The sequence below is a fragment of the Sylvia atricapilla genome, chromosome 8 (assembly GCF_009819655.1).
Source record: "Sylvia atricapilla isolate bSylAtr1 chromosome 8, bSylAtr1.pri, whole genome shotgun sequence".
Taxonomy (NCBI): domain Eukaryota; kingdom Metazoa; phylum Chordata; class Aves; order Passeriformes; family Sylviidae; genus Sylvia; species Sylvia atricapilla.
In genome coordinates, this window is record NC_089147.1 from 12,662,432 (window position 1) to 12,676,660 (window position 14,229).

Below are 14,229 nucleotides of genomic sequence, written 5' to 3' on the forward strand. Positions count from 1 at the left end.
CGCAGCCGCTCCTCGGGCCCCCGGAGGGGAGGGGGCGGGGCCAGGCCGCGCCCCGGCGGCCACAGCCAATCGGCGCGCCGCGGTGCGGCGCGCGGCGCCTGCGGCTGCCATCTTGTGGGAGGGCAGAGGCGAAGGGCAGAGCGCGGCGGGGACGGCGGCGGCCGAGGTACGGCGAGGCGGCCCGGGCGGGGTCGGGTCCCAGCCCGGAGTCGGGTCCTGTTCCTGCCGGGTGGGAGGGCGGCTCTCCGCAGTGCCAGGGCACTCGCGACCTTCAGCCGTGGAGTCGCTCCCGCCGAGTTCCGGGCGCTGGTTGTCCCTTACCCGGCCCGACGTGAGCGCGGGGTCGCGAGTGTAGGCGGGCAAGGGCACCGAGCTCCTCTGGAAAACAGGACTCGTGTTGTCACGGGCTGCCTTCCCGTCCTCGGAAGGGCGCCTCGGCTCTTGCTCAGGGTTTTGTATCGGTCCGGCACGAGAAAAGATGACCTTGGCTTCTCAAATCTTTGCCACTAGTGTGTGGCAAACGTTTAAAGGGACTGTTTCGTTAAGCTTTTTAACTGTTGCACAGTCGGCCGAGCTAACGCTTACCTGGTTATACACCAGAGGTAACGCTGCTGGATTGGGTTAGATAAGCGATGCATGAGACATAGGAGCAGCGTTAGTGACCGCAGCACCTGCGGTGCAGTTTCGTGTCTCTGCTGCCGGGGCACCGGCGGCTGCAGCGTGTGCTGGGTTGGGGAACTGTGTCGGCTGTGGGGTGCCTTTGGGGGGAGGAAGAAGATAAGCAGCAAATGTTTGTCCTAGACATAGCATCCTCTTAAAAAAAGATATATTTCTAAACATTAAAAAACCCACTTTTATTGTAAGACCCCACTTTTTATTGCCTTTATTGTGCAGTGAACCCTTTATTTGCTTATCTGCTCCCATCACCTTTTTTGTACCTCAAGAGAGAATGCCCTGGATGTGCCTAGTCCTTATTTATATCCACTACTTATCAAATGTCTTGAAAGCAGATTTAAGAGCAGAAAACGGAATTATGAAGCTCAGTGTAGAGATTAGATTGGTTTTCTTATTGATCCAGGTGACTTTAAATTAATTAACTGTCCTGTACTGTTTGTTAGGACAAGCAGCCATGGCTGGCCATGACTCGGGATCTCAGCACCAGTTCACTGGATTTCAGAAGTACTTCAATTCCTATACTGTCGTAGGCAGGAGGAATGTATGTATTATGTACATTGTTTTGTAGTCTGGTATAATGGCGTTTTCTGAGGTTTAGACTGAAACTATATTTAACTTTTCTGTTTTCCAGTATGTAATAGCAACGTACGCAAGTGTTGCACTCCTTGTCTTGTATTTCAAGTTTAGGCCTAAAAAGCAAACTCCTGCTGTGACAGATAAGTAAAAGGTAAGTAGCTGATGTTCCACCAGGACCAAAATGCTTCACTGCCAGCTCAGGAAGCGGTGACAAGGGACTAATTGCCAATTATACAGTGTAATGAGAAACAGAAACACAGGCACATGGACTTCCTATTTACCATTTTAAACATCAAATAAACTATAGCATCAACTTATTTGGGGGCATTCTGAATAAAGTGGGTTATTAAGGGGAGTGCAGAAAGTATGGGATACAGTATTCTTGTTCTTCTGATATGGTAAATGGGACTAGGGATGGGATGCAGAGAGGAAGGAACAGAAGGATGTTGCAGCAAGATACATTAATCTTTGCCTACAAATATTTGGTCTGCCTTTGCTGTAAAGTAGGAATAACTTGCTATGTAGGATATTGAAATAATGATGTAAAGGACTTATTTCTTGACTGTATTAGAATTCCAAGTAGAGATTAATGCAGTCTGTTAAAACCTATATTTAAACAGAGGAAAAAAAGCACCATATGATGGAACTGTGCGTATTCAAGGCCCATGCAGAAGTGACTGGACTTGTATAGCAACAACCAAGGGTTACAAAATTTTGGAGTCACTTTCAAATAAAGAATTGTCACTAAAATGGCATTTTGGCAAAACCTATGGGCTGTCCTCGTAGCCTGAAGAAAGAGGTGTAAAACAATGAACTTTGGCATTGTTGTTATATGTTAAGGGGACATCAGCCACTTCTTCCTGCATGTGCTGAAATTTGGCTGCTTGTAGCTAAAATAGTGTGCACCTGGGGCAGGGGGATGCTCAGTTAACGTTGTGCAAGACTTGCTATGTTTGACCTTTCTTCTCTTGGCAGGTTCCTGGCATGTTTGAACCTCCTATCTCTGTCAATGTAATGCAAGCTGATGACTTGTTGTGGCTAATAAAATATAAATAATTACTTGTTTTATTGGAAGTACAAAATGATCCAAAAAAGCTCAAGTGTGGTACTTCTCATTTTTCCTCCTTTGTCAAAAATAGTTGCTTGTAGCAGAGATGGAGCATCTGATCGGGTCCTTACTGTCTTAACTCTGCTGTTGTAACATGTCCTAATGTGTTCTGAGCACCAGGCAGTAACCCAGGAAGGACTTCAGCTGCACAGCCATAACACTGCACAGGGCCTGGAGCTGATCCAAGCATCTCCACACATCCGTGTCATGGTTTGCAGCCACCTGGGTGCTCCTACTTTTTGCATTCCAAGCTAGTAGCTCACATGAAAACCATGACATCTGCTTCAGTTGTCTGTATTTTGCACAGAACCACTTTTATTTTGATGGAAAACCTCTGAAGATGGGCTGACCCAGTCACGATATTTGAGCTTTTTCTATTACTGGCTTCTCTTGTGGAGGGGAGGAGGAAAATGGCTTAGCCTGCTGATGTTCAGCTGCCATAACTCTGCACATTCATCAACGGTGACCCACATAGTCCAGTGCTTACTTTTCCTGCCTCTTGTGAAAGGAGGTGCTCTACCACAGTTAAGTGTGTGCAGCCTCCTCCCTGCCCAACACTAAAATATGTCTATCAGATTCTCCACACTGTCTTTCTGTAGCTCATTAACACTTGATACCTTCCTTAGATGTCACAGTAGTGCTGATGTGGCTTTTGCCAACAGCAGGGAAACCGTGCTAAAGCCTGCAACTACCCTTCCCAAACTGAGGGCAGCAGGAGGTAGGAATGATTGCTGGAAAAATTATTTACAGGGTCTTGGTGCTCTCTCTACGTCATTTTTTCTTAAAGTCATGTTTGTGTATGCTGAACAATTTGGGGCTGCTGAACAAATCTGGTCATCTTTCCCTCCTGAGTGTTTGCATAGATGGCTTCAGCTGTGTTTAATTCCACCGCTGAAGAATGGTGGCTGTAAGAGTAACAATCTCAGGAGCTAGAACCACTCACCTTCCTTTAGGGTAAGATTTACAGGGCTATTCATCAACTTAAACGTTTCTGATTACTTTGTTTCTCTTAGCAGAGTTGTCACAGTTCCATAGTGCTCTTGCTTCCATTGCAGCCATTAGGGAAGTAAATACAGTCTTGTAACATATAGACACAAACTATGTGGTTTTAGTATTTATTATATCAAAAGTATAAAACTGTACAAAACACAAAGGCAGAATGTGGCAGTGTTTTCTTTAAGCTGTCAAAAATTGTACTTAAAACTAACTGGTCATATTGAGAACTAGGAAATTTTTGTTGAGGTATCATTACACACAAAAAAAATCAAGAAAATTAAGTTTTACCCTTTTTTGTTTAAAGAAAATGTCTAGGTGTCCTAGTGAATATTCCACACTTTATTTTGATGTACAATGCCTGTAGTATAGCTTTACTCTTGAGAGTTAGAGCAAGACAAGAGACGAAAGAGGAGGTAGTTCTCCATTTACTTGACCTCAGAAATGACAAGTCTTGTTTTTTTTTTCACTGGAGAGCCAGTAGATTGTTCAAGTGTCCAAGTCTGTGAAATAATAAGGAACACAAAACAGATTTCTTTGCACAAGTCTTGTAAGAGATTAAGAACAAAAACCAACCCAAACCCAAGCTGCACTGGACCTAGCCTTTGGTGGCGGTGTTTTTGGTTCAAAGACACTAACATTCTTCCCAGTGTTCTGCATGTTTTACTCTTTTTTAGAAATAAAACACAGCTTTATTGGTAGTCCAGGAGGACTCACTGGGCACAATCTTGTGGATAGGAATTGTCACTCAGCAGACAAGCTGGCCTTTCAAAAGCTAACTGACTGTGCACTTACCCTTTTGTGCTGCTATAATGTTTTAATTTCTTGGCTAGTTTTGCCCATTTTTTATGTTAAACCTTATGCAGAAAGGATACAGGTTATTAATGTTCTTTTACATCTAATACAAAGTAAAGGGGTTGAGTCTACTTTTTTAATAGTAACTATTTCAGTTGTGCATCAGTTACCCTTTTTTTATTTTCTCATACAGTAAAGTATGAAAGTAAATAAAGTTCATATTGCGCTTCTGATTGTTCATCACACTGACAGCACTGGCTACCTTGAAAACAGTAACAAGATCTGTGTTTCTGACACCTCAAAAGAGCATGAGTTTGAAATCTTTTCAGGACTTAGTACTTGGCTGCATAAAAACGGTGCACGGAGCTTCACAGCTGTCAGGCCCACTCCATCAATGCCCTGGTTGTTGCTGTGGTCTCACCACGCCTGCTGCCCAGCCCAGGCTGTAGTGAATCAAACTACATTCGTCTTTCCTGAAAATGGACAGTTTTGCTTGTGTTTGAAACTGAGGAAACACTTGCTAACCATAAATTAAGTGCTTTAAAAAAAATCTGAGAACACATGTCGAGGCTGTTAACTTCTCACAAGTTTCAGCAGAGCTCAGTAACACCTCTGGAAGAGATGGCTCATTTCATATGTACATATCTATGTCACCAAAAGCACCACAAACAGTTCCTTCTGTTACAGCCACGATGTCTTGTCAATTGCCAGCGTTTTCAAACTGCAGATAAATATGAAACAGCAGAACTGAGAAACGCTGCTTGCATTAAGTTTCATACTCCTTGCAATGGACTCATGGGGTCCTTCTCTTCAAGACATTCCCCCTCATCTCACATCCTGAGGTCACTACTGCAATGACTTGGCACAGTCAGTCTCAGCCTTCTGATCTACTGTGAGCTGTAGGCTCCCGCAGCCAGCAGCAGGTTCCTGCGTGTGAAATGGAGATGAATAACAGGGGTTGATTTGGTCATGTACGTGCCCAGTAGCAAGTCCTGTGAGTTTTCGGGCAAGTTTATGTGTCCAGTGGCTGTAGTAAAGTCATCAGTTTCTAAATCTTCAAATGCCTTCACAGCATCCCACAGACGAACTGTGTTATCCATTGAACCTAAAAACAAAACAAAAAAACCCCCACATTTAAATTTGAAGTATTTTATTAATAAAATGGTATATAAAAAATGGTTCTGAGGAGCAAGTTAACAGAAATTAGAACTCAGAAAGCAAAAGACTATAGCAAGCCTCATATAGCATGCTGAATGCACACATAAAAGTTACCAGTCCTTGCTGCTTTTGCTAAGCCAGTGATTCTACTTTGTCTTTCTCAATTTAAGGAACTAATTATATCATTCCTCTTCAGAATTAATGAATACAATGGACACTTCACTGTTCCTGGTGATCTTTACCTGATGCTAAAATCTCCCCATCCCTACTGAATCTGAGGGCGTAGATAGTGTCAGTGTGCCCCTTCAGTTCGCCAACCATCAAGCCATGGCCAATATCCCACAGCAGAACTCTTCCATCTGTTGCTCCAGTAGCCAGGAATCGTCCATTAGGAGAAAATGCCAATGAATGAATTGGTCCCTGAAACAGACATCGGGAGGCATCAAAACAAGTTAATTAAGTCTACTCACATTCAGTCAGTCAAGCTGTGTTCAGAACAGAACTGTTTATAATCTCAGCACAGAACTAAAATCACTTTCACGCTGTCAGTGATCTGCCTTTACCTTATGTCCAGTAAATATTCTTACACAATTCCCATTCAAAACATCCCAGAGCCTTATAGTTCTGTCTGCTGAGCCTGTAGCAATGTAGTTGGAGTTTGGATGAAATCGGGTACATGTCACATCTGCAAGATGGCCAGCAAAGATCCGTAATGGCTGGTAATGATCTGTTGCCCACAGACTGAAAAGAAAAGCTTTATTAATAAAAGAACCCTGAAGAAGTTCAGTCCCTGTATCTGTTGGAGCAGCTCTAAAGGAAGCCACAAAAATGCTCAGAGGGCTGAAGTACCTCTGCAATGGAGCAAAGGATAACAGTTCAGCCTGGAGAAGAGTTTGCTCTGGGGAGATCTCGTTGCAGCCTTTCAGTACTTAGAAGATTAAAAGAAAGATGGGGACAGATATTTTATCAGGGCCTATTGCAACAGGACAAGGGATAATGATTTTAAACTAAAGGAAGGTAGATCTAATCTAGATATAAGGAAGACATTTTTTACAATGAGGGTAGTGAAACACCCAGGTTGTCCAGAGAGGTGGGAGATGCCCCATCCCTGGATACATTCATGGTCAGGTTGGATAGGGATCTAAACAGCCTGATCTAGTTCAAGATGTCCCTGCTCATTACAGGGCTGTTGGACTAGATGACCTTTAAAGGTCCCTTCCCACCCAAATTGTTCCATGATTCTATGATCTGTTGCACAATGAGAAAAAAAAAAAAAAGTAATTGGTAATTGTAGAATGATTTCTTCTGGGTCAATTTATTGAATTAGCAGGATGTTTTTTGGAAAAAATATACTTTTCAGAATGGAGAAATAAAAAATACTCTCAAGCTGTTCTACAATTAGAGGAGAATACATCTGTCAGAGGGTCACTTTGGAGGACATAATCCCTCTTTAGTCATCAGATAATGTAATGTGTGTTGAAAAAAATAGAAAAACTTCATTAAAACATTTGTTCAGTATTTTAACTGAAGATAAAATTTGAGTAATAGAGTAGGCAAGGGTGTATCAGCTAATGACTTCCAGGGTTAATCCACCACAAATTGACCCAGACAAGTGAAAAACACATGCAGTTTCTTACCGAGCCACTCTGTCGTGTCCCCCAGACACAAAGTAATAACCATATGGAGAGAACTGTGTATCCCAAACTGGATAATTGTGTCCTTTATAGCCCACCAAACATGTGAATGTTTGGAGACTCCACAATCTCACGGTGCCATCCTCAGAACAGGACAACAGATAGTTCCTGTCATGGGAGAAAGTATAGCATATCAAACTCACAAGGGGGCTGTATAAATATTATATAAACACTGTGAGATGTCCATGATAGAAGTGTCCCCTCAGCAGCACCAGTTTGCCATATCACCCAAAAATCAGCATTTCAGTGCAGTAAGCAACAATGACCAATTCAAGCAGAACCCAGTTCTAGGCCCTTATGCAAAAAAAGAGATGATTTGGCATTGATGATTAATTCTGATGGCACTTAATACTGAGGAGAACGAGGGGAAAAAACCAAAAAACACACCACAGAGGAGGTTTTTACTCAGGAATTCCAGTCACAGGAAAAAATGACTAGTAAACTGCTACACTATATTATTATTTTAAAAGATCTTCTATTACAACTCTGAACAAAATTTCATGATTCCCTGAAAGAGAATTCATATCATGCTTTCATTCTCAATTAATAATTATAGACTATACTTGTTCCACACAAAGTTTACTTCTCAGCTGTGTTTCTGTGGTGGCTGTTTCCTGACTAAAAACAAGCAAAACAAAAACCTGAGACATTTAAACCTCTTTTCCACCACTCAGACTCCTGCCATTACACAAAGGTTTAAAATCTCTTATTTTAAAGATACTGTTCCATACGTTCTGAAAATAAAGTCTCGATAGACTATGGGAAACTTGAAGTGCTATCATGTGTTACTGAGACTTTAAGTTTTGCAACACTCTAAGTTATATCAGTGCTGCAGTATTTTTCCTCTCTATATATCAGTTAGTTAAAACCCAGCTTAAACTACAGTTTGCAAGACTGTAGTTTTGCCATCTAAGTCCTAATTCTCCAAAATGGTGCTGGTGTTCTCAGCTACAGTTGATTTCAGTAATAGCTGGCAAAGCTCAACACCCTGAACTTTATGAGTATTTACACAGTTTCTTGCAGGCTGCAGGAGCAAGAACTGCTTTAACCTGGAAAAAGCCACATTAAGAATATGTTCTCATTGAGTAGAATGTAATTAAAACTGAAGACAAGCAAACTAGTTAGCTTGTAAACTTTTACCTATCAGGACTGAAGCTGGTGCCATAGACAGGTCCACTGTGACCATATAAAATCTTCAACTCACTTGCTGTTTTCTCATCCATGATCCTCTCCAAGACATCATCTGATTCTTTATCAATGAGACTGAGGTCTGCAAGATTTCAAAGTTCATGTATCAGAATAACTGTCAGAACTTCAATGATAAATGTCAGTATGACAACATCTCAGTTAAAGATCAAGATGAAGAAATGTTTCCATAGTATCCAGCTTCAACCACCACACATTGTTACACAAAAACCAGAATTAAAGCAGGCTGGTTTCCATGAATTTGTGTAGGTGTTTAGCTAAGGACATTCTTTTCCAGCCTTCTCAGAGTTCCCTCCTATCCTTTCCACCATAGTATCTCTAGCCTCTCCCCTACATCACCTAACCCCAACTGTCTATTACACCCTGTAGTTACCATCCAGTTAAGAAGCAAGATGGCTAGTTCCCCACTAGTTATGGCTACTTCCCCACTAGTTATGGCTACTTCCCCACTAGTTATGGCTACTTCCCCACTAGTTATGGCTAGTTGCAAGCTCTGTGCACTGACCACTTCATAGCAGGTATACATGACCAGATTTCTCATTCCTTTAAAACTGTTTCTAATAGTAGCATGCAAGATGTAATCATGTATCTGTTCACATACTGTTTCTTCAAAGTGAAGCCTCTAACCACTGCAGCCAACTCTATGCCACAGCTATCTTCCCTGTTCAGGCAGAATACAAATGTCACAAGTTTTGTATACTTCTGTTAAGTGTTATTGTCTTAATTACCTGCAGCTGTTTTCACACTACGTAGCTTTTTTGGAGTCACAGACCACACTCTGACAGTAGAGTCAGCAAAGCCTCCTACAATCATGCTGGAGTCATCTGTAATATCCACTGCAGTCAGACCCTACACACAAAATATCCAGTTACATTGTTTGCATCTCTCACAATACACTGCAAATATTACAAACTCCTAAGAACTATTAAAAAGGTAATTAAACTCATTTATAAAAATAGAGAGAATTACTGTAGGATAAACATAAGCACACATAAATTCTTGTCCCACTAAAAATAAAGCTTTATGTATGAAGGACAGTCAGTAGTGACAAAGAATACTGCTTTCCAGTACTCCAGTGCAAAACATCTACTATGTTCTGCAGGAAACACTTAGGACAGGAAAAGTGAAAGAAAGAATTACAGCAAAATCCAAGCAAAACCAAGGAACGTGGCAATTTCATAGTTTAAGGAGTCTCTGAAGAGAATTTTGAATATTTTGGAACATAAACTTGGCAATGCTTAATCCAAATACTCCAATCACCCTTTGCCAACACTGTTACGTCTTTTTTCTTTAGCAAATTTGATGCTCATTATTTCAATTCTCTTTCCCCTATTACCCAAACTCTTTTACCAACCTGGTAAGCATTAAGGAATGTGTAGAAACAGATGGAGGGCAGACACTCTGGTCCAAGACGCACTCGCCTTGCTGCTTCCTTCATATTCATTACTTTATCCAACTTGTCAGAGTCTTTGAGTTCTGGCAGGGGAATTCTACACAAGAAACACACAAATGTACAAAGTAAAGGAACCTTCCTTACTGTTAATCCAAACAAAGAAAGTGAAAACTTTGCATGCAACCCCATACCTCAGTATTCAAATAAGAAACAAGAATTTTAAAAGAAGAAAGACTATGTAGAAGACTAACTGCTAAGAAAGAGAGCCAGTAGCTTTCAGAATTTCAGGTACTGGAACAAGACAAACAATTGAGTATGACCTCAAAAGACTAGTGGGTAACCAAGTAAAATTTCATCAAGGGAGATAATCTAGATTGATTTGATGGGCAGTGACAGAGGGTTATATGCTAAGGGATCCATGACCTCCTTTAGAAGTCTTACAGCTAAAGCTGTCTACAGCCAAAATTATAAAAATGCGATTGAGAGAAGAGACAGAGATGTAGATTTGGTTTGACAAGACTGGATTGTAAAAACTTCTCTACACATCATTTCCTTGGTACCTGTTTTGGGGAGGAGCATTAGGGTCCTGTTTTTTACTTTTTGACCCTACATTATCTTTTTTAGGTTTTTTCTTCTTGGGCTTTCCTTCCTCATTTTCTCCTTCTTCATCTTCATCATCCAAAGGCACATCAAACTCTGGTTCTTTCAATAACCCAAAGAAAACCTACAAGCCAATAAAAAAACAAAACAAAACAAAACAAAACAAAAAAATAAAACAGTAACTGCTGTTCTTACTGAAAACTAAATTTTTAATGGTAACTTTTCAATGTAGTAGTCCAAGCAATAGACCTGCCCCTTTAAAGCTGCTCTGTTTCATATTACAGCATATATTAATGCTTAGCCCAAAAGGAATATGGTACACATTCTTCTGGTTTACCCAGCCAACTGATCTGGACTACTGTAAGTTCTCCCACCATCTCTTAGCCCTTGCTTAAAGCAGAATCCCCACCCTACCTCATTTATTTGTATGGTACTGTGGTTATAAACACACAGCTCTTCTAGTAACAACTGTCAAAATTACAAATCAGAATTACTATCTGTTGTACAAAACAGGAAGCCAAATAGTCAGGTGTCCATTTCAAAACTCCAAAGTAATTAATGAGTTAAAGTTTAGTTCAGTGGGTTGAACACAAGGTTGTCTCTCAAAAGGGTTCAGCAGTTTTGTCCACCTGACAAAAATACATCTTGATCTCTCTACTCCTGTCAATACCTGTTTGTACAGTTCTCTTCCTTTGTTCTCTTCATGCTATCTTTTAAGATCTCAAGTTATGACTGTCAATCTACACTAAAGTATTTCCCTGAAAAAACAGGGCGATTTGTAAAAAGTGCAACAATCTTTTGTCTCCTACCTTTGCTTTATTAGCCTCTCGTTTTGCTTCCCCAGCCAAGCTTCCAACCATAGCATCTATCTGCTGTTTACTGCGAGGCATTCCATCAAAGATATCAATGTAAAGATGCTCCTGAACAATGTTCCAGATCTGATTGTTCTGCTTTTCCTGAAGATGCCTCTTCAGGAGTTGGTAAGAGTCACGGGAAATGCGCAGCACAAACTTGCTTGTTCGAAAATCCAGCATGGTCTCGTTACCTTTCATATGCTCTTTTTTGGTTAAGCTGGACAATACACGCAGATCATCCTGGTAATAGCACTCCTGATCCCCATGAAATCTATTGAAACGATTTAAGATAAGATAAAAGGTATATTTGTTATAAACTTGTTATAAACTAGTTGTGGCAAGGGACATTTTAACTATGTATAGAACCATTTGAAGGGAAACAAAGTTATCCTTTTGGACTGAAGTATTTTACAACTGGTCTGGTGCCATGAAACAAATTAAATTCTATTTTTTTCTCAAATGATAAATCAGTGAAACATAGTAAAAGTACAGAAAGTTATAGAGTAGCCAGAAATTAATTTATTTAAGCTAATTTGAAGAATTTCAATGCACATGATATGATATCAGCAAATACTTAAAGCATCCATTATTTTGGCATCTCAGTGCAATTTTCCAGTGCTAAAAACTGACGCCACAATCCTTCCCTAAGGATGCAGAATCTCTTCATTGATACTTTTGCAGCAAGGAGCCCATCATCACACCATTTACATGGTGCAAACTCTGCCAATGCACATTTCAATAGTTTCCACATCTTTCTAACAGGAAACTGGAAAACAATTTAAAGAGGTAACTACAACCCATGGCACTGTTACTTGAGATTTCAAATCTCTTCAAGTTTAGAGACGAAAAATAATACATACCCATGTATACATATATACATCCATACTACTATAGCTCACAGATTTAGCCAATGTAGCAAACACAAAATAATCCAAACGTAGAAACGAAAATTACCTTTCAAAAAAAGACTTTGCCTCACTCTCATGCTGATTGTAGACCAATTCCAAGTACATGTGCACAAAGAGAGGATAAAAGAGCTGAGACAGCTCTGCCCGATGACAGTCCAGGGAGCACTCGATGAAGTGTTTCAGCCCGCTGTAGTACTCCTCGTACAGCGTCGGGTCCCCTTGCTGGTTGTAAGCCGACAACACGGCGCTCACGTCCGGCTGGTCCTCCACAACCACAGCGCCTCCCACTGCAAAAGCACCAGCCAACAACAACAGCTGCTCAGACAGTCTGGAAGGGCCAGCAAACAAACAGTGGCCACCACCCCCCCCCCGGTCAGGTGAGCAAAACATGTCCTCTGTGTCTAAACAATACAGGTGAGAGCACCTTGGTCCAGCAACCAATTCTCTCCAGCTGTTTTTTGGACCTTGCCTGCCAACAGTTGCCTGTAAGGAAGGCACTTAGAGCCTAACTCAGCCAGGATTTTAAGTGTAAAGGAAGAAGCCACTAACATCACCAGAATGAGTTATTTTACTGCTAGTACCAGAAACTCTTAAACAAGGAGCAGAACGTAAGACATACCCACTATAATTACTTTGCTTCCAGTAAACAAGCAAGTTAAGTAGACTAAGTGAACAATTCACCAAGAACACCACATGACAATCACAGAGCAGGGGCACTTAACACTCTGACAATTCTGTTCTACACAGCAGTTGTTACAACTTCCATTGTTTTGTCTTTTATACAAAAACAATCATATTTGGTGACGTCAAGAACAAGCTGACTTTATCCTGCACATTCACAGGAACTCAGATTAGCAGTTCCTGAAATTCCATTCTTCAGTAAAGCTTCCTCACAGAACACCTTGATTAACAACACTTAGAACTGAATTATCCAAAGGACATCTCAAGTACTCAGAAACTCGATAAAGAAATGCAAAATGCCTTGTCTACAAATATCCCATGGCTCCTTCACCAAAACGCAGCCTGTACATCAGACCTGTTCTCATCCCTGCGGCCACACCTGGGACAATCCCCACCAATTACAATGGAAACCTCCAGTTCCTGCTACTCCATCAGTTGTGATGGGACACAAAGACAAGTAGGAGCACTTCTCGCTTCACAGTGCTTCCTGCATATGCGAGAGGCATCCTGGTTTTAACCCCTTCTCCAGGAGATTCGGATTTCTCCACGGATTTTATGGGGAAATGAGACATCCAGGGACCTCCCAGAAGGCCGGGGTAGACTCTCGGTGGCACCCAGAACCTGACACCGACCTTTGTGTCCCAGAATAACGGAGAGCCACCGAGGCTGCGAGCAGCATACGGGCTCCCCACTTCCCGAGGTTCCCGCCGAGAGGAGGGACCGACCCCGCAGACCCCGCGGGTCTCACCTTTCCCCGGCGGCACGGCGGCAACTGCAGCCACCCCGGGGCTGGAAGTCGCGACAGTGGCGACGTTGCCTCCTACGGTGACGGCGGCAGCGCTGGTGCCCCGGCCGAGCAGCGCCTCGCCGGAGTCCGCGTCGCTGCCGGAGCCCCCCAGGAGCCCGGCGCTGGCGGGGCTCAGGGCGGCGGCACCCAGGTCGTCGCCGAGCAGCCGGGCTTCGCGACGTAGGATCTCCTCGGACTCGCGGAGATTGCTGCGCCGCAGGAACTGCAGTACGGCCACAAGCGTCTGCCGGTCCAACGCCGCCGGGGAGGCGGTCGGGCCCGGCGCCGCGGGCTTCGGGGGTGCCGCATCTCCACCGGCTCCCGTTGTCTCTCCCTCTGCCGCGGCGGCCGGGACGGCGGCGGGAGCGGCGGCGGAAGGCACCGCGGGCGGCGGTGGCGGCGTCCCCGCCTCGGGGTCCGGCTTCACCGTCACTACCTCTGCCGGCTCCTCATGCAGCGCCGCCATCTTGCGCCGCCTTCCATTCGCCGGCGGCGCACGGCCGCCGCCAGGCGAGACCGCTCTTGCGACAGTGAGGGCAAAGGAAGGGCACTGCTGCCGCTGCCTCCACAGGCACGCGCGGCTTCGTTTTGCGACGCTGGCGGAAGCGCTTTGTGGCAGCGGGGGCGCGGTGAGGAGCGGCGATGTCGGGGCGCCGTGAGGGGCGAGGGATCGGAGCTCTCAGGAGTAGACCAAGGATGGCCTTGGGACTGTGTGCCCTGTGTGCCCTCAGGGGCCGGGTGCCCAATTAACTTAATTACGGCCGGGTCGCTGAGTTGTCCAGATATTTCTAATACTGCTTC

At 43.3% G+C, this 14,229-nt stretch overlaps 2 protein-coding genes across 2 annotated transcripts; one reads left to right on the forward strand and one right to left on the reverse strand.

Annotated features, from left to right (window-relative positions):
* Positions 1–28: 28 nt before the first annotated feature.
* On the forward strand, positions 29–3,219 carry ATP5MK (ATP synthase membrane subunit k). Its single transcript, XM_066323660.1, has 4 exons — positions 29–166; positions 1,119–1,216; positions 1,307–1,402; positions 2,227–3,219. Exons 2-3 carry the CDS (start codon positions 1,130–1,132, stop codon positions 1,397–1,399), a joined length of 180 nt encoding a protein of 59 aa, XP_066179757.1. The 5' UTR covers positions 29–166; positions 1,119–1,129; the 3' UTR covers positions 1,400–1,402; positions 2,227–3,219.
* Positions 3,220–3,460: 241 nt separating this feature from the next.
* Positions 3,461–13,997, reverse strand: TAF5 (TATA-box binding protein associated factor 5). Its single transcript, XM_066323651.1, has 11 exons — positions 13,390–13,997; positions 12,007–12,247; positions 11,008–11,323; positions 10,159–10,322; positions 9,560–9,695; positions 8,934–9,054; positions 8,140–8,269; positions 6,943–7,107; positions 5,869–6,046; positions 5,548–5,725; positions 3,461–5,252 (listed from the first exon to the last, which is right to left on the reverse strand). The coding sequence occupies exons 1-11, from the start codon at positions 13,892–13,894 to the stop codon at positions 5,035–5,037; spliced, it is 2,352 nt and encodes a 783-aa protein (XP_066179748.1). The 5' UTR covers positions 13,895–13,997; the 3' UTR covers positions 3,461–5,034.
* Positions 13,998–14,229: the final 232 nt, after the last annotated feature.